An 18,559-nucleotide genomic window follows, 5' to 3' on the forward strand; every position below is an offset into this window, starting at 1 on the left:
TCTCATACGGATATTTGAATGTTAATGAAACGCTAATTCATAGTTACTGATTAATTTAATTATGAATTAGCCGAAACGTAAAATTACTCAATTTAAAGACGAAATTAATTTCAATTCGACTCTCTAGTTGTGTGCATTGAAGTTGTCGTCGGCCTTAGACACCAGTTAACTATGGTAGAGGACGATTGTAGGCATTTTAACAAACAAAAAAAGTGTGTTCTTGGAATCTAATCCAATCTTCTCACAGTCCCTCATGGATAATATCGACTTGGTTGTGGCTAATGTATTGAGAAATGTACAGAATTTTGTAGTTTATTTGTTTAGAACACACACAAAGAAGATTTGGTTTATAGAGTAATAAATCTTCATAGAATTTTGATAATCCTTTGTACTTGAACCATTGATTTAATCTAGTAGGGTAGATATAGTTATTTTAGAAGAAGAAAAAAATAATAGTTTTAAGAGCATAAAAATACGTAATGAGTATTGCAGATAACGTTTAGATAAATGGCACTTCTATTTATTACTAGAGTAGAGGACGATTGTAGGCATTTTAACAAACAAAAAAAGTGTATTCTTGGAATCTAATCCAATCTTTTCACAGTCCCTAATGGATAATACGGATCTGGTTGTGGCTAATGTATTGAGAAATGTACAGAAATTGTAGTTTCTTTGTTGAGGACACACTCAAAGAAGATTTGGTTTATTTAATCCTCAATCTTCAGCGGATTTTGAAGAGATTCGCTGATTAATACAATTACATTCATTTATCAAATACTGATAATAATACTATTCGGATTATGATTTGGTTGCTCTAAAATTCAAAATATAATCGAAACGAAATACAGAATCATCGAAATGAAAGATGTTCAACTTTAAATTACTTGTGATGTCACAATAATTCGTCTGGTTATTATTCCCCTTCGCACTTTTTGATGCCAGTAAAATTCTGCCGACTAATAAAGTATTGACCTTATCATTCTTAGCAAACTTTGTGTCAGATGTAAATACAATTCCGTCTCTGAATCTGCACAGTTTGCACTTGCGATAACCAAAGTTACTATCGCAAATCGACTTAACGTTTTTGAGTTTCGTCAAGTACAGCAAATGCAATTCCTCTGTATTTTGTATCCTCGACATCTCGTTTTTCTTCAGCTCGTAAAGCATATCCGCGTAATCGTTAATTACCACACTAGTTTCCATCAATTGCAATCGTCTATTCTTGTATTTGCCTTCGGCAAATAATGATACTGTATTCAGTAGAGGCTGCGCAAATTTACGTACGTTTCTGTCCTTTACTGTGTAAATTCGTGGAGAAAATCTTGGTTGTCTTATTAATTTCTCGTGTAAATACTTCATGCATTCTGGATTCTCTTTTACCACTTCTACGTTGGGTTCTTCGTGATGAAACATTGCAGTGGCGCCAGTACACCGCTTATAGTTTTCATTCTCGTGTGAAGAAAATGTGTTTCCCATCACCGAAATACTTCTGTACTCGAACAATAGTTGTAGCAGAACTAACTAAAAAAATTAAACCGATGTAAACACATACTTTAATTTGCTGACATATCGTATTATATACTGATAAATAATAAATAAACAATGTTTGGATCTTATGCGAATGTTATATAAATATTTATCCCATTAAAATGCTGATATACAATGCCAGACTTGTTATAAGCACCTTAATTGATGCATTTCTGAAAATTTAAGTTTTTTATGAATTAAGATAGGAAATGATCCAAAATAACGAAAATATTGGAAATTTTGTATAATGAATTTCAACATATATTAACTGCATTTATTATAATTTGATTTTTTTTATAATGCAAAATATAATCGAAACTAAATACAGCATCATTTAAATTAACGGTGCTTCTTGCACTGTTTGATTCCACTAAAATTCTGCCAAAAAATAGAATACCTTTATTAGAAAACTTTATGTTACATCTTCCTTATCATACTTAAAAAAACTTTGTGTCTGATATGAATACAATTCCTTCTCCGAATCTGCACTGTTTACATCTTTTATAATCAAAGTTGCTCTTGCAAATTGACTTAACATTTTTTAGTTTTGTCAATTACAGCAAATGCAATTCCTCTGTATTTTGTATCCTCGACATCTCGTTTTTCTTCAGCTCGTAAAGCATATCCGCGTAGTCGTTATTCACTACACTGGTTTCCATTAATTGCAATCGAGTATTCTTGCCTTTGCCACATGATGATACGCGTTTCTTTACGTAATGTTATTTCATTTCGTGTGAAAATTTGTGGAGAAAATCTTTTTAATTCCTCGTGTAAATACTTCATGCATTCTCGATTCTCTTTTACCACTTCTACGTTTTGTTCTCTGAGTTTTCCGCCATATTTGGATACACTCTCCTCAAGTCCGTTCTTGCACTCGCACTACGATGTAGTGGTATATTTCTCATTCCTGGGCGAATAATAAGCGTTACCCATTTCTCAAGACTAAGTAAACCCAATGAACCTATGGAAAAGCATAATAATATTTAATCTATACTGATAAAAAAAAAACTGCGATCAATCAGATTGTAAATAACTTCAAAGCCAATAGAGTTTTCTAAACTTTATTTCTAATTGCTCCTTAGCTATTTGACTTTTGTTGATTTGGACAGATCTTGTCCATTAAGTCTTACAGTTGGACAGGTGTCTTTCTTTAGCGTGAATGTGATATGCACGGATTTCATTTCGTTAACTGCTATTCTCCATTTTTCAAGCCATTCTTGTAGCTTATATTTATTTTCCTGTAGATATTCGGATGCTACTGCTGGATTCACATCTGATGTCAAGATTGCTGTGTCATCAGCGAATGTTGCAATCGTAGTATTGTTAGTTTTAGGAATATCTGCCGTGTATAGAAGATAAAGCCGTAATCCTAAAACACTTGCCTGCGGCAACCTTGATTCTATTGGATATTAATCGGTGTATACGTCTTCTATTTTTACCTGAAACATTCTATTATCAAGGTATCATTTTATTATTTTAAAATAATTATATGGCAAGTTCTTCTTTATTTTGTATAGTAGTCAGAGATACCAAACTTTGTCAAAAGTGCTGCAATTTTCTTTTCTCTTTAATAGAATGTAAGTTATTAATTTATACAGAAATAAAGTCACTTTAATTTTGTTTATTAATTTCTAATTGTTATAATTTTCAAGATTTTACGTGTTAAACACATTAATTTGTCCATTGTACAAAATTTATTTATTGAAGTGTTTACTATAAACGTTTTCAGTTATATATACAGTGGAACCTCGCATAACGAGCATTACGCTTAACGAGCAAAATTAATTGTAAGAAAACGAACGACGTTTCGCATAACGAGTGATGAGGAGAAGAGAAGTCCCGGATTTTGCGCCTTCTACATCATTTTTAAAACTTATGTAAACATATTATGTGTATTTTTGAATATGTTACACTATACTAGTAAAAATCCGGAATTTTTGGAACAGATTAAACTCGTTAAGCGAGGTTCCACTGTATATTTGATTACAAACAATTATGTGATGATTTTTATTTATTTTTTTGTAAATATAAATAACTTTTAGTATTTCGTGCTGCGCTGTTTTAATTATAGAAAGTTGTATTATTTTACGTCCGTTTCGTTTCCAAGAATTTCGCAATTGCGCTAATGGTAATTCCAGGCATCCTTGATGAGCATTCTGATGATTGTAAAAACAAAACTAGATTCTTTTCATAATTGTTATTATTTCCCAGATTGCGGTCACTATAAAAACTACTTTCCTATATTCATTAACAAAGCATAGCAATGATATTTAGAAAGTATAATTTATATATAGAGTAAACAAAAAGTGGCAAATTACATGATAAGCTTATAAACAACTACAGGATATGCCTTTCAGATTTGATTACCGCATTTTATATTATTATTATCATGCAACAGCCATACAAAAGTGATCTTTAATAATTACATCTTTATATTGCAAAAGGAATATTAACCATTAATAATAATAATATTTATTGCAACAAATTACCAAAATATGAACTTAACATAGTAATTAATTTAAACTGCTGCAAATGGCAGTTGGTGTTGTAATATATTAACTTTGATAAAATACTATTAAAAACAACTTTAATCTAATATTTATCACGAGCATATTTAAAAATGTAAACAGCGTGACTTGCTGCGCCACAATGAGCAATCATTAACAAATTCATTAATCTATAGTGATTTATCAATTTCTGAGGCTTAATTTCAAGCCAAATGTAAAAAAATCAAAGTAATCAGTGATTAGTTGCATGTTCATAATGTCGCTGAAAAATGATCAACATTGATGTCATATGCAATATGTCTGCTGTCAGATCATCATTTGACTTAACCTTGATTCTCGTTTGTTTTTATGTTTACGTTTAGCGGATAAAACTATCTCTCTGGCAAAACACACAGAGATATCCGTACATTACAATCGCGAGCTGTAGTAGCTGCAATACAGAACACATCATTCTGCATACCCAGAGGCAGCAGTATTAGTAATTTCACTCGGTGCGCTGTAAATTTCTCGCGTTGACCTACATTCTTTCCATCGGGAGGAGAGAAATTTCGCGGAAGTGAGAATCATTCGACATCGAGATGGCCAGCAACCAAGAGATCTACAAGAAGCAGAAGACTTGTCTGCAGGTCGCCACCAACGTCACCGAGCAGAAGCACCATGTGTCTAGAGCGAAGAGAGGCCAGATCCTTGGTCACAAGAGGGGCTTCAGAGGCTGCACTGTCTGGTTCACAGGACTCTCGGGTGCAGGTAAAACGTCCATTGCATTCCAGCTGGAGGAGTACCTGGTTGCACAAGGGATTCCTGCATACGGCTTGGATGGTGACAACATGCGCACAGGTTTGAACAAGGACCTGGGATTCACCAAGCAGGACAGGGAGGAGAACATCAGGAGAGTGGCTGAGGTTGCCAAACTCTTTGCTGATGCTGGCCAGGTCTGTCTGTGCAGTTTTGTGTCACCATTTTCTGAGGACAGGGATGTAGCTAGGAGAATCCACAGGGAATCCGATCTGCCTTTCTTTGAGGTCTTCATAGATACTCCTTTAAAGGTGTGCGAGAAGAGGGATACCAAGGGTTTGTATCATAAGGCCAGGCAAGGTATGATCAAAGGTTTCACCGGCATTGATCAGCCATATGAGAAGCCTGAAAATCCAGAGTTGGTGGTGAAAACTGTTGATTCAACTGTGCATGAATCTACAATGCAAGTGGTTGAGTTGCTTGAGGAGAATGGAGTTATCCCAAAGATCACCAATGTCAAGGAGTTGGTTCAAGAGTTGTTCATTCCCATGGATAGACTATCTGCTGCCCAGGAAGAAGCACTTACTTTACCAAAATTGAATATTAATTTAATCGATTTACAATGGATACAGGTAATTATTCATACTTATAATATTCAATTTTGTTATTAAATATTATAAAATTTCAGGTGTTGAGTGAAGGCTGGGCTTATCCTTTGAAGGGTTTCATGAGGGAAGAACAGTATTTGCAAACGCAACATTTCAATTGCCAATTCAATAACGGCAACAGCGTTAACCAGAGTGTGCCGATTGTGCTGCCTCTCTCCACCGAAGATAAGTTAAGGATGGAGGAGTCTTCGGCTATCTCTCTGTGGCATTCGAACGTTTGCGTGGCGATTCTGCGTAAACCCGAGTTCTTCTTCCATCGCAAAGAAGAGCGATGCGCAAGGCAATTTGGTACAACCAACAAGGATCATCCGTACATCAAAAAGATTTATGAGTCTGGCGATTGGTTGGTGGGCGGAGATCTGGAGGTGTTCCAGAGGATTCGATGGGGCGACGGATTAGATCAGTACCGGTTGACGCCCAACGAGCTTAGAGCCAGATTCAAACACATGAAAGCTGACGCTGTATTCGCGTTCCAACTGAGGAATCCCATTCACAATGGACACGCTCTTCTCATGTCGGATACCAGGAAGCAGTTGAGGGACAGAGGATTCGAAAGGCCCGTTCTTCTGCTTCATCCGTTGGGTGGCTGGGTTAAAGACGACGATGTACCTCTGCACACCAGGATGCTACAACATCAAGCTGTTATGGATGACGGTCTTCTGGAAGCAGAATCCACGGTTCTTGCAATCTTCCCCAGTCCAATGATGTATGCTGGACCAACGGAGGTGCAATGGCACGCAAAGGCTCGCATGAATGCCGGTGCCAACTTCTACATAGTAGGTAGAGATCCAGCTGGCGTGCCTCATCCATTAGGCAAAGAAGCAAGTCCTGATGGTAACCTGTACGAAGGCACGCATGGTGGAAGAGTGCTTAAAATGGCTCCAGGTTTGAATACTTTGGAGATCATTCCATTCCGAGTGGCCGCGTACGATGTGAAGAACAAGAAGATGGCATTCTTCGATCCGAGCAGAAAGGAAGATTTCGATTTTATTTCCGGTACACGCATGAGAGGTTTGGCCAGGTCAGGGGAATCACCTCCGGACGGTTTCATGGCTCCTAAAGCCTGGAACGTCCTCTCAAACTACTACATGTCTTTAAACAAATGTTAAACCAAAGAGATTCAAGCACGTGAATCAAAAATGCATTTACGCAAGTTAAAACATATGATTAAATTATATCTCAGGTGGCACTCCTAAGCTGCACATTCAAAAAATTAGTGATGAAGAAAATCACGTTAAATTGCTTTTCAGACTAGGTATTATTACTTCTACTTATTCCCCTGTAGTTAAGCAGAAACAAAATTATATATATTTAAGTTATAAGTGTTACATATTGTATAATCAAAATAACTAGAAACATGCACTGAAGTGCAGAAGATATTTTAAACAATATATTCAAAAATTATTTTATTTTTTTATATTATATTCACATTAATACGGACTTGTTGTTACACATTATATAAAATTTATTATGTTAATTGTATATGTTATATTTTATCAAGAATATAGTAACCAGAAAAATATCAATCTTTAATTTTATAATATTTTCAAACTGAACTATTTCCGTTGATTCCTTTTGTTCGCAATACGAACTACTCGAGTTCTTAACCTCAAACAACAAAAATGTTTAATTGGAAATACGTTTGGGTCCTGTGTCCCTTCGCCGCTGGCTACCTTTGCTACAGGATGTGCCGCAACAACAAACTGCAATTTGAAAAGACCGCACTGGATCATAGAAAGCACAACTGTGTTGTTATGTACAGTAGGGAAAGAGGAATGTGTGGTTGGCCTGAGTATCCTGAAGGCTTGAAGACAAGCATATCAACTTACTACTTGTTCAATGAGCCTCTATTATTCTTTGTTAAAACAGCGAAGAAAACTGTCGATATTGCTATAATGCATATGTCCTTGAGAGCGCTTCTGGACTCGCTCGTGGATGCTTTGGATAGGGGTGTTGCTGTGAGGATAATTTTCGATTACACCTCGATGCGAACCGTTGATCTGAAATTCCTGGAAGCCGCTGGTAAATTCATATATTCAATATACTTGTGCGAGTTATTCCAATTGGATTTTTACAGGTGCTGAGATTATTTACTACGTGAACGACGAGAGCGAGAACATTTTCCATTACAAATACGCTGTTAAAGACTACTCAGATAAAACTAAAACTGGATACGCCATGTGCGGATCCATGAATTGGTCCCAAACTGGGATCATCGAGAACTACGAAGACATCGTCTTGACAACGGCCAAAAGTGTTGTGCAGTCTTTGCACGATAACTTCGAGGAGAGTTGGACGTTCCTGAAGAAGGAAAACTGCAGAAACGTCTACGTTAAAACGGTTTTAGACGATTTCTTGTAGATTGCAAATTGCAATTCCATTTTATATATTTAACAGTTTGAGATTGAATTTACTCACAGTATTATTTCCTTTTGTTCAGTATTTTTATGTAGATTTAAAACTGATTTATAAGTTACTAATCAGTTTTAATTTATATTTTTTTGTTATAAATAATATATTTTGTATGTTTTTACAAATGTGTTTGTTTATTTGATTTCGCTTGAATCAAAGCGTGCTTTAAAAACGTATCCTAGCAAAACAAAAACAAACATCCTGAAAAGTTCCAAATATTGTAATGATTCCAGCTTTAGAAAGCTGGAAGAATCTACAAAACAGTGGAGAATTTTAGGATTTGTAAGTTATTTAATTATATTAATTATTTAAGAGAATTAAAGCTCTTATTTCCGTAATTATCATTAAATTTTTGGCTTAGATTTGAATAATTAATCAATTTTCAATAGGGAAAAAAATAAATTATTAATGAAATATTACTTAAGAAAAGAGTATAATAAGTATAAATGGATATTCGTTAATTATTAGATAATAGAAATTAGTTCATTTTCAAAACAAGTTCGATTTTTTCTCGATAGTCGTACAATCTTGTTAGAAGAAAAGTAGTTCCAATAAACAGCGTTGTAAATATTTATATAGAGTAAAAAAAGTATAGAAGAAAGCTGAATTAAAAAAAAATAAAAGTATTATTATTATTTGAAAATTGTATAACGTAACTATTGTACAGAAAAGTCACTTATAACTCAGTATATACGATGGCCGGTAATTTTTGGCAAAGTTCACATCAGTAAGTTAAAAATGATTTCTAGGTTAAGTATCGTTTGGCAATTTGTTGTGCATTAATAGTTTTCACGTGAATTTAGTCAGCAGTGGTTGCTGGATAAGCAGGATTTAATTAGGGAAAGGCAACATGATCTGAATATACTGAATGAGGAAGAGTATCAAAAGATTTTCATATTTTTCTCGAGTGGTATGTATTTGTGTCTCATTGTCTTCATAACTTGATTGATCAGTCTTCTTTCAGTTATCCAAACACTTGGGGAACAGCTGAAGTTAAGACAACAAGTCATAGCCACAGCTACAGTTTACTTTAAGAGATTCTATGCGAGGAACTCTTTGAAATGTATAGATCCTTTGTTATTAGCACCAACATGCTTATTCCTAGCCTCAAAGGTGGAAGAGTTTGGGGTCATTTCAAATTCAAGACTGATTACAACTTGTCAGACTGTGGGTAAGTATATTATTGATATTGATGAGAAAAAGAATTCTAATGATTTTGTGTTTTCAGTTAAAAACAAATTTTCATACGCTTACAGTCAGGAATTTCCATATCGTACCAATCACATTTTGGAATGTGAATTCTACCTCTTAGAGAACCTTGACTGCTGTCTCATAGTTTATCAACCATACAGACCTCTTTTACAATTGATCCAAGACATGGGACATGAAGAGCAACTGCTCACCTTGGCTTGGAGGATTGTAAATGATTCACTCAGGACTGATGTTTGTCTATTATATCCACCTTACCAAATAGCCATTGGTTCTTTGCAAGTAGCCTGCGTCGTCCTGCAGAAGGATCACAAGGCTTGGTTTGCCGAACTCAACGTTGACATCGAGAAGATCCAAGAGATTGCGCGATATATCATCAACCTGTTCGAGCTGTGGAAGCAGTACGATGAAAAGAAGGAGATCAGGGAGCTTTTAACCAAAATGCCGAAGCCGAAACCGGCGCCCCAAAGATAAGATTACGTTTTAGATGGAAATAATTCGTTTATATCGATTTAAGCCTGTATTAATTTTAATTATTTTGTATACGATGACACATTAAATTTAAATATTTTGATTTCATGTAAAAAATATTTATTTTTAATTGCCATTTGGAAAAGTTTAATATTTCATCCTTGGGTCATTAAAACATAGACTGAGGATCGAATATTATTATTAGTTTAATGGAATATAGTATTTTTTTTTAAATAATGTTTTGCAAAATATTTTTAAAGAAGTTCAGTATTTCCATCTTTTAATGTTAATCTCAAATGTATCTTGCGAATTCTTATCATACTCTATTAGATGAACATCCAGGTATATATTAATAATTAAAGTCTAAATTATATTTTCCAGCTGTTCACAGCAATAAATTATTTCCTATATTGAAGTTTTATTTATATTGTTTATTTCAAACAAATCAATTGACAATTATTTGTTTTATCAAAAAAAAAAAACTAAACTTTTGTTTTGTTTGCAGATAAATGAAAATATTTGGTATGTCTTGAAAAAATTAGTAGCTGTTTTATATTATAACTTTCGAAGAAACAAGTCTTGGTGAGTTTTAGTTTTGATTTATCAATTTATTCAAAAAAATATAAAATGGACGGACACTTTTACAATTATAAAACAATGATAAAAAATATATCTGAGATTCATAATATATCTATATAAAGAAGAAATGGTAATGATAACATATAGTACGAAAAAAAAATATATAAAGAAAGAGTTGGTTATTGTTTTTGTAATTAGACTTGGTCAATACATAAACACTTTTGTGTATCAACTCTTTGAACATGGTTGTAGCATTTGCTACGTGAGAGTTATTTATAATAACTTTTAAACGAAATTATGTTAGTTATGCAGTTAAAAACAAAATTGAGAAGAAAAAGCTTCTTTTGTCACGTTTTCATCAGTCTCAGGTATACACAAAAATTAAAAAAAAAATAGATATTTAGTTGTTCATGATCTTGAATGTATGTACTGTTTAATCAACTCTCAGTAAAATAATCAAATTTGTGTAAATTTTAAGTTTTCTTTAAAGTAAATTTTCAGTCATGTAATGTGCATTCTTCAGTTCAGTTCTTTTGAAGTTTTATTCTTTTCATAAAATGTTTATTGCTTGCTTAACAGTTGTATCATTTTACTGAGAGATGAATAAACAATGTTAAATATCTTTAATTTTCGTGCTTATCCAATGGAAACTTTCTGTTCAAAAGCTTTCTCCTCCCAATCGGCGTCGGTAGGCAATGCTGTATGGCGTAGCTTGCACAACCTAGGCCCGTATCTGAGCATTACCATGATGACTCCGACAATTAAGAATAGTGTTAGGCAGGCGGTGGCCGGCCAATAAACGTGGAACATCTTAAATGTCGCTCTCTCTGCTCTTCTGGTGCTGCAGCTCCAAATACTCTATAGGTCTTGTCGACGTGCTTTGCGGGAACTCCAAGTCGCTGTACTCTGTCGTGCTTCTCGGTAATTCAGTTACAATAGATGTAGGTATAACAGAAGGGTTCAATTCGGTGCAATCCAAAGGTGGTTGCTTATGCGGTGTTGCTGTCCACAACGATAAAATATAACGGTTTCCTGAAAGAAATAGAAACAAATGTTACAGATTTTTTTTATCAAAAAATTTAAATTTATTGTATAAATACATACAAATTGAAAATTAAGAGAATTTGTTTAAATTAATTTTATTGTTTTTCTTCTTGAAGACACAAAAAAGATGATTTCACGTAAAAAAAATTCAATTAAATTATCAAATGAAACAAAGGCTTGAATTTGGCTACTGTTGAAAAGAAAATGTAACATTATTTATTATCTACAAGAATTTTAAAGAGAATTTGTTTAAATTAATTTTATTGTTTTTGTTCTTGAAGACACAAAAAAGATGATTTCACGTAAAAAAATTCAATTAAATTATCAAATGAAACAAAGGCTTGAATTTGGCAACTGTTGAATAGAAAATGTAACATTATTTACTATCTACAAGAATTTTAAGTGTGTTCTAATGATTTCAATGATTAAGCTATTTATTTCAGAGAATTCAATATTGTCAAAGCATGAGATTATAAGTAAATTACAAAGCACAAATTAGCGACATGTAGTAATTAGTTAAATGTGTTTTTTACCTGTATATCTGTCGTTCCAATAGGCGGAATGTTTGGAGCAGCAGCCCAGGACCAAATTGATGATAACGGCCGTGACAAAAACGATGGTACAAATGGAGACTGTTATGTAGAATGGAGTGAAATCGCTGTACTCGTGCTTCTTGAAATATGGGCTATTTAAGTATGCACGTCTTTCGCTTATGTCTAAGACAGACATCTCAAATCATCTGCAAAAAAACAAGAAGTAATGCTAATTTTCAAGCACCAAAAGTTTCCAAGAATTAAATTCCATCGATTATACAGTTTTATAAAAATGCTAGTTGTGAAATAATTATATTTCTCAAAATTAATATAATTAGAAAGACTTAAATCCTAAATTAGTAAACAATGCAATTAAGAATGCATAAGCAAATGTAATATGTTTTGTTATTGTTAAGAAAATAATCAAGCTTGCGAGTGATGAGTAAGAAGTGAGTCAGAAGCGCAGCGTCCTATTTTACGAAACATCTCTCATGCAATTGAAGAGCGATTTAGGGCAGCGCGTATATAACATTTTCCAGCGGGTTTTCCAGCAGAAAAACGCAATTCGAATAATATGATTTGTGTAAATGTGAAATTACAAAAACAAGATTTACCTTCTTTTTCAAGTAGCTTCTGAAACGAGGAACTCTGCTGCATCTGCTGTTGTGCTGCGATGGTGGGTGTGGTGTGTTAACGAAGGAATGCGTTATGACTAAATCCAATTAACGTTAATCTAACGAGCGTCGTGCTCTTTCGTTGAAAGCCACAAAACAAATGATGGAACTCCTACTCTTCTTGCTGTTGCACCGTTATACTTCCGTTTGGAAGAAGGTTTTAAAGACAGCACACGCCGAAGAACTGGTGTAAACAATGACCGCTTGCTTTGCTTCACCTGCCTTTCTACCTGGTGACGCAAGCTAAATATTTAAATACAATACAGGTAGGTCTCAGGTGCGCAGTTGGTTGCATTATTAAGATCTCATAAAGGCTTATGGCCGCGTTTACTGTTGCTCCTCGCGGTGGATGGTTTCCTCGTCCCTTATCCCTTATGTGCAGACGAGCATTGCTACAATTACTCATTAATAACCCATTTGGCCTCGGTCGTCTCGCAGATATTATAATTGCGAATTTCCATTTAAGTGCCGTTCGTCAAAGTTCAGAGTTGCAGAGAGCTCGTATTCCAAATAATCATTACTTTTAATTGAAGCATTAAATATGTATTAATTGCAAGAAGACAATAACTAACAACGGTGAAATCATACGCGCGCAGTCATCAAATTTACAGCTTCTCTGCTTCAAACCGCATCATTTGTAATTTAATATTCCATTCAGATTTATACTAAAACAACATTGTAGAAAAACAAATATGAGTAGTGTCTCTTATGTACCCCATATTTTGTTGAATTTTAGCACAGTTTCTTTTACAATAAATAAAATCTACCTAACTGAATATTAATTATATTAATCATTATTAGTTAAAAATTAGCAGAAATATGAGACTAATATTTCTTAGAAGAGTTGGTTTTACTCTCGTTTTTGAATTTAATGTAGATTTATCAAGTTTAGTTTAAATGTGCCATGAAATAGTTATGTAAATTAAGTATTCTAAATCTCTCATTACAATATTGTATGTAACTAATATTTATGCCAATATAAGACACAATGTGTTTTCTTCTTCCAATAATGAGTTTCCTTCTGGAAATGTGAAGGGGTTTCCAGAAGGAAAGTAATTATTGGAAGAAAAAGACACATTCGAACATAATACACATCCCAATTATTTCATTAAACATTTAGTAAAGATTAGTGTGTATTAGAAAATATGATTATTCAATAGTTACGCTCGTAATTCAAATAATTGTTACTTTCAATTTAAGAATTTAATATGCATTAATTACAAATAGTTATGAAGTTAAGAAATTATTATCATGGGAGCATTATGGGGAAATTTCCAATATATAGATACTGCAGCAATTAAGATAAATGATGATAATTACATTAATATCATTTAACAAACAAAACCTTGTACTTATTCTTAAGTCGTTTTCCATATATAGGCAGTCAATGCTGCACCTGAGATCGCGTAATTGCATATAATTTATTAATGGTAAGTAAAAAAATCAATGGTTTCTTACAATTAGTAATAATGTGATCGAATTACATAACACATTTATATTGAAATATTACCATTGATGAAAAGATTTTACTACACATATTTCTTTTGTAAGAAAGTTTAATTTATTAATTGAAGTTTTTTTATAACAATGAGTATACAATTTGTTTATTTGTCTTATATTCTTCTGATGTTGCAAAATAATAACTGAAATTTGTTTTGAGAAAAGAATTTGCGGATATTTTCTCTAAACGCGATTTTCTAGGAGAGTGGAAATGTTAAAATTTGTGGACGAGTTTTCCCAACGAGCGTTTGAACTTTTATATGAGTTTTCATAGGCTTTGTTCGGAAAGAAACTTTGATACAATACGTTTTCAGGTTTTCATTTTTTTATTTAATAAATTGTCATCCATCAGTTTTATTTATAATCTATTTCCTTTGAAATTTTGGAAGATTTATTCACATCGCGTTTTTGGGGTGTAATTAAAAATATAAATAAAAGTGTATATCTTATTTCAAGCTTTTCCAAACTTTTACTTTGAAAATCCTGAAATTTTCACACCTTTTGAAGGGTAGCATAATCAATAAAATTAATTTCCTCCTATTCATATAGTTAGGTAAATACTGTCTTATTTGATGACGTGAATATCTTGTTTGAAATAATGTTGTTATAGGTGATTCTGTTTAATTCTTAATATCATTAAGATATTGTCTTCGGTTCGATACTGATTCTAAAAATGGTTGGTTAATTTCAGGAAGATCCCTTTGTAAGATCGTAGGATGGGTTTTATCATATAAAAAGACGCCAGTAAACGGGATTTATGTGCGGGACACTTTAATTTTGATGTCAACTTTATCATTGTTTGCGTAACGCGATCGCGCCTCCCGCCATTATTGTTGTGTGCGTGATTAAAGGATGTCGGGAATTTTATCCTTCCCGACACTATAAAAGGCCAAGGAAACGGGCTTTAATTAAATCCTGCCTTCACTCTTCCACTCCTACTCCTACTCCTCCACTTCTGCGTTGGAATCATCTTTCGGAAAACACTTCAATACTTGTAACACCTTATATACATTAGTCTACGATCTAATTAAATGCGAATCCCGGTAATTAATTAGTTTCCCGGGGTGCGCATTTCAATTAAAAACTCCACCGTCCGATTGGCAGCACTGCAATTACGCGTCTTCGCAATTACGTCCGGATTGTAATTAATTAATTACGTAATGAGTCCCAATTGCAGCAGCATTATACCCGGAGCTTTATTCCACCATCTCTCTCTCTCTCATATACAAATACAATCTCGCACGTTTTTTTTTCTTTGACCTTTTTTCTTCATTTGAATGTCCCCCAGAAGGTGACGCGTAAATAATCCGTGCGCATTACCTGAACGCTATTTAATTATTAAAGTTCGCTCTCTTTCAGGTGTAACAGCGATATTATGTAAACTCGTCTCCGCGTGATCCGAGCTTGGGTTAAGCTTCTCGCTCCTGGCCCCGAGTGTTAAGATTATATCGCGAATTATACAAAGACCTGCAATGTGCACATGCATAAACATGAAGTGGGATGGAAAGGGTCTTGGGCCCTTGTGTTTCTCGCGATTCTACTAACACGGCAATAAGTCGAAATTCGACTGTTACACAAAGTGAATCGACGATGCGAGAGCGTCGTGCGCGGAATAGAATATCATCATAATCATCATTGTAGTCATCGCAGACCTTGTACCCTGTTTACGTCTGCAGCAGTCGGATGGAATGTTATTGCACATGCAGATGCGGATCGTTTTACAACAGGAGTCGACACAGAATTCGGTTAATTGAAACACATTCGTTGCTCCAATTATATTCATTTGCAGATGCTCCAGTTGCGATCAATTAAATATGGGAAAACATCTTCATATTCCCACACATCCTTCCTTTCCTCTCATCAAAGATCCTTCCTCGATATTTTCACTTGATTTGGTGATGCAAACGATTTAAATTCCACACGTCGTGTATCCTCCTTCTCCTCTTCCACCTTGATGATGCCTTCTTCTTCTACACGAATCGCTCATAAATATTCCGCATTATTGCTATTATTATTATTTATCGACAAGTGCGATATTTTATTCCGCAATCGCATTTTTTTGCTCAAAACACTTTTAACTCACAATGAGCACGTACAGGCAAAGAAAAAAATATGTATATATTCATGTGCATGAACGAGTGAGAGCGTTCCTTTGATGCTCAACGCGAGTTTGAAATGCCTAAGCTCTTTGGAAAAAGTTACAAGACGTTTTCAAAACAACAATAGTACAACAAACTACAAGTGTAAATATTTTTTATTATTACATCTACATTCATTTATAGATCAAAGAAAACTACAGTATTTTTACTTAAATTTCATGAATCTAACATTTTATAATAAAAAAAAGACTTTGGTACGTTTTATAAGTACGTTCTATGTAGAAAATTAAAGTTATATTATCAAATTCTACTAAGTTGTACTTGGATTATCCATTTGTAATGATATAGAACTTCATGTCCATTGAGATGTCTACAAGATGTTTTGTACATCCAACCATATAATATTACTACTATAATAATCAGGTACTGCGGTTTTCCAAGTTCCACCGTAATTTCTGTTATGATGTTCACTTAGGTTATTGCGGCTATTAGCAGTGGTAATTTAGTGCTTGTTTGTGGAGTGCGTAAAAGCATTATTAATATACGCGCAGTAAATCTTTTTTTCCCTTCGCAATTCCGTCGTCCATGCACGTACTTGTTTTTAATATTTTTTTTGCTCTCTCCTAAACAAGGAATTCAAATCCCGGCGTGGACATAAATTTCGGCTCGGTAATCCCGGAACGCATTGAGATAAACAACTCAATGATTGATGAATGCTGTGCAGATTCGCGTAATTTCCCAATACTCATATATGGAAACACCCGAGGCGGATGGGTACCAACACCATCGATCGCTCGTTGTTATTCTTTTGTTCTTGCTGTTGTTGTTGTTGTTTTGAGATATTTATTAACGTTAGAGACAACACGAGGATTTGTTGTTTCTGTGCTATATTTTGTTCCTTTCTCTCTGTTTCTCTGCACTCTTTGTTTTTTTTTTCACGTGCACGAAACGTAATTAATTGCGACAGGGCGGGAAAATGATAAATCGCGCATCACGTGTATGGTAACTGGAGGGAGGGTGGACATCCATAAGATTTGAATAATCAATCAATTCGGCAATGTTCGCCGATATGGTGCGAGCATATCTGATGCGTTCCAATCGATTGTAATTAAAACAAAAAATACAGGATTCCTTGCGTCCGGAATTTTCATATTAAAATAGCTCTGCAGCCTCGTTTGTTTTTTCCCCCCTTGTGGACGGTGTTTCCTTGTTGCGAAATTTTCTGGTCTGCTAAACGGAGCCTCTAATCTGGTGGAGCTATTTCAGGAGACGGGCCGAGTTAATTTCTTGTCGCTAATCTAGACGTGGCCGACTTTAAGCCTGTAATTAGTAGATGTGATTAGGATTAGGGCTCCCGTTTTTACCGTCCCATCGGGAGAAGGTGTCCTCCTCCCATTTCCTTTTACTTCACGCTCGATCCGTGCAGCAGTTCATTAGCTCAATAACATCTGGTGTATTCAAACAGTAGCTATTCGCTCGATGCATCAACAACAACCAACAGAAAAAAATGTGCCTTTGAAATCTCGGTACACCTCATTACATCCACGAACAGCAACTTTATTATCTGCGTGAAACTTTGAGCCCGAGGCTGCTGTGGTGGAAAAAAAAAAATGGGAAGAAAAATATGGAACGAGGAAGATGCAAAAGAGATGATGAGCGAAAAAGGAAAATGCGGATGCTGTGGAAAATGGAGCAGAAACATTACTAAACATTGGGTGTGCAGTAAAGCCGCACAGCGTTTCGAGGCGTAATTCTTTCGACGCTTAATAATTCCTCTCGAAACATCGAAAACATTAAGTTTTCACGTGAGAACCATAAAAAACACGAGAAAGAAGGAAATATGCGCGTGAGATATTTATAAATGTTGTTTTATTGCACAGTTTTCTGCTTCCAATTATTTTTATGCTTGCTCCAGGAAATAATCTAAATGTCTATTTTTGTTTATTTGCAGCTATTTTCAAATCATTATTTTCTCATCTTACACAATATATTTTATAAGGGAACAAATAAGTCAATCATTAAAAATACTTGATAATTTTATGTGTTAATACTTTAAAACATATTTGATCATATAAAAAAAAACATTAAATCATAATACTATAACGTATATTTGTCAAGAAACTTAATAAGAATGTAAAGTTGACAACTTAGACAAGTTATTGTTGCTATGGTAACTACTTATCAACATTGTTCACAATAGTAAGATTACTTATGACTAAGCTCAATTTTGTAATCCTAAGTAGTCTTAGTAATAACGAAAGCTGATAATCCGGGTATGTAGTATAGAAAGACTAGGAATTGTCGTGTGTAATTAGCGTGTAGGTTTATGTTTAGTTTTGGAATACCTTTGCGGATTGCGCAAGTTAATTAGTGCACGAGACCAGATAATATTTCATATAAGGAACCTACAGGAACCGCATCATAATGCCGTTTAATCGCATGTTAATTGAAGGACCCTGTTCTCAGTTTCCACACATCCTGACTGCATAATACATAATGGAAATACCGAAGCTTAGCACGTAATTTGATAGGAGCGGATCGGGCGACGTGAGGCGTGAGCCCATAAGACCGAAACCAAAAGAAAATTATTATTAATTAACG

At 34.3% G+C, this 18,559-nt stretch overlaps 5 protein-coding genes across 5 annotated transcripts; 3 read left to right on the forward strand and 2 right to left on the reverse strand.

The window, feature by feature from the left end:
* Positions 1-4,307: 4,307 nt before the first annotated feature.
* LOC108565339 (bifunctional 3'-phosphoadenosine 5'-phosphosulfate synthase-like) lies at positions 4,308-6,963 on the forward strand. The gene is made up of 2 exons (XM_017924765.1): positions 4,308-5,401; positions 5,458-6,963. Exons 1-2 carry the CDS (start codon positions 4,613-4,615, stop codon positions 6,544-6,546), a joined length of 1,878 nt encoding a protein of 625 aa, XP_017780254.1. The 5' UTR covers positions 4,308-4,612; the 3' UTR covers positions 6,547-6,963.
* A 21-nt stretch (positions 6,964-6,984) lies between these two features.
* Positions 6,985-7,851, forward strand: LOC108565360 (mitochondrial cardiolipin hydrolase-like). The gene is made up of 2 exons (XM_017924788.1): positions 6,985-7,459; positions 7,515-7,851. The coding sequence occupies exons 1-2, from the start codon at positions 7,060-7,062 to the stop codon at positions 7,796-7,798; spliced, it is 684 nt and encodes a 227-aa protein (XP_017780277.1). The 5' UTR covers positions 6,985-7,059; the 3' UTR covers positions 7,799-7,851.
* A 558-nt stretch (positions 7,852-8,409) lies between these two features.
* LOC108565350 (cyclin-C) lies at positions 8,410-9,597 on the forward strand. Its single transcript, XM_017924774.1, has 4 exons — positions 8,410-8,576; positions 8,653-8,759; positions 8,814-9,020; positions 9,078-9,597. Exons 1-4 carry the CDS (start codon positions 8,545-8,547, stop codon positions 9,530-9,532), a joined length of 801 nt encoding a protein of 266 aa, XP_017780263.1. The 5' UTR covers positions 8,410-8,544; the 3' UTR covers positions 9,533-9,597.
* Positions 9,598-10,243: 646 nt separating this feature from the next.
* Positions 10,244-10,939, reverse strand: LOC108565381. Its single transcript, XM_017924805.1, has one exon. The coding sequence runs from the start codon at positions 10,916-10,918 to the stop codon at positions 10,745-10,747; it is 174 nt and encodes a 57-aa protein (XP_017780294.1). The 5' UTR covers positions 10,919-10,939; the 3' UTR covers positions 10,244-10,744.
* On the reverse strand, positions 10,903-12,608 carry LOC108565370. The gene is made up of 3 exons (XM_017924793.1): positions 12,300-12,608; positions 11,686-11,891; positions 10,903-11,140 (listed from the first exon to the last, which is right to left on the reverse strand). Exons 2-3 carry the CDS (start codon positions 11,879-11,881, stop codon positions 10,920-10,922), a joined length of 417 nt encoding a protein of 138 aa, XP_017780282.1. The 5' UTR covers positions 11,882-11,891; positions 12,300-12,608; the 3' UTR covers positions 10,903-10,919.
* Between the last annotated feature and the right edge of the window lie 5,951 nt (positions 12,609-18,559).

Source organism: Nicrophorus vespilloides, unplaced genomic scaffold (genome assembly GCF_001412225.1).
Source record: "Nicrophorus vespilloides isolate i.1.1-1 unplaced genomic scaffold, Nicve_v1.0, whole genome shotgun sequence".
Taxonomy (NCBI): domain Eukaryota; kingdom Metazoa; phylum Arthropoda; class Insecta; order Coleoptera; family Silphidae; genus Nicrophorus; species Nicrophorus vespilloides.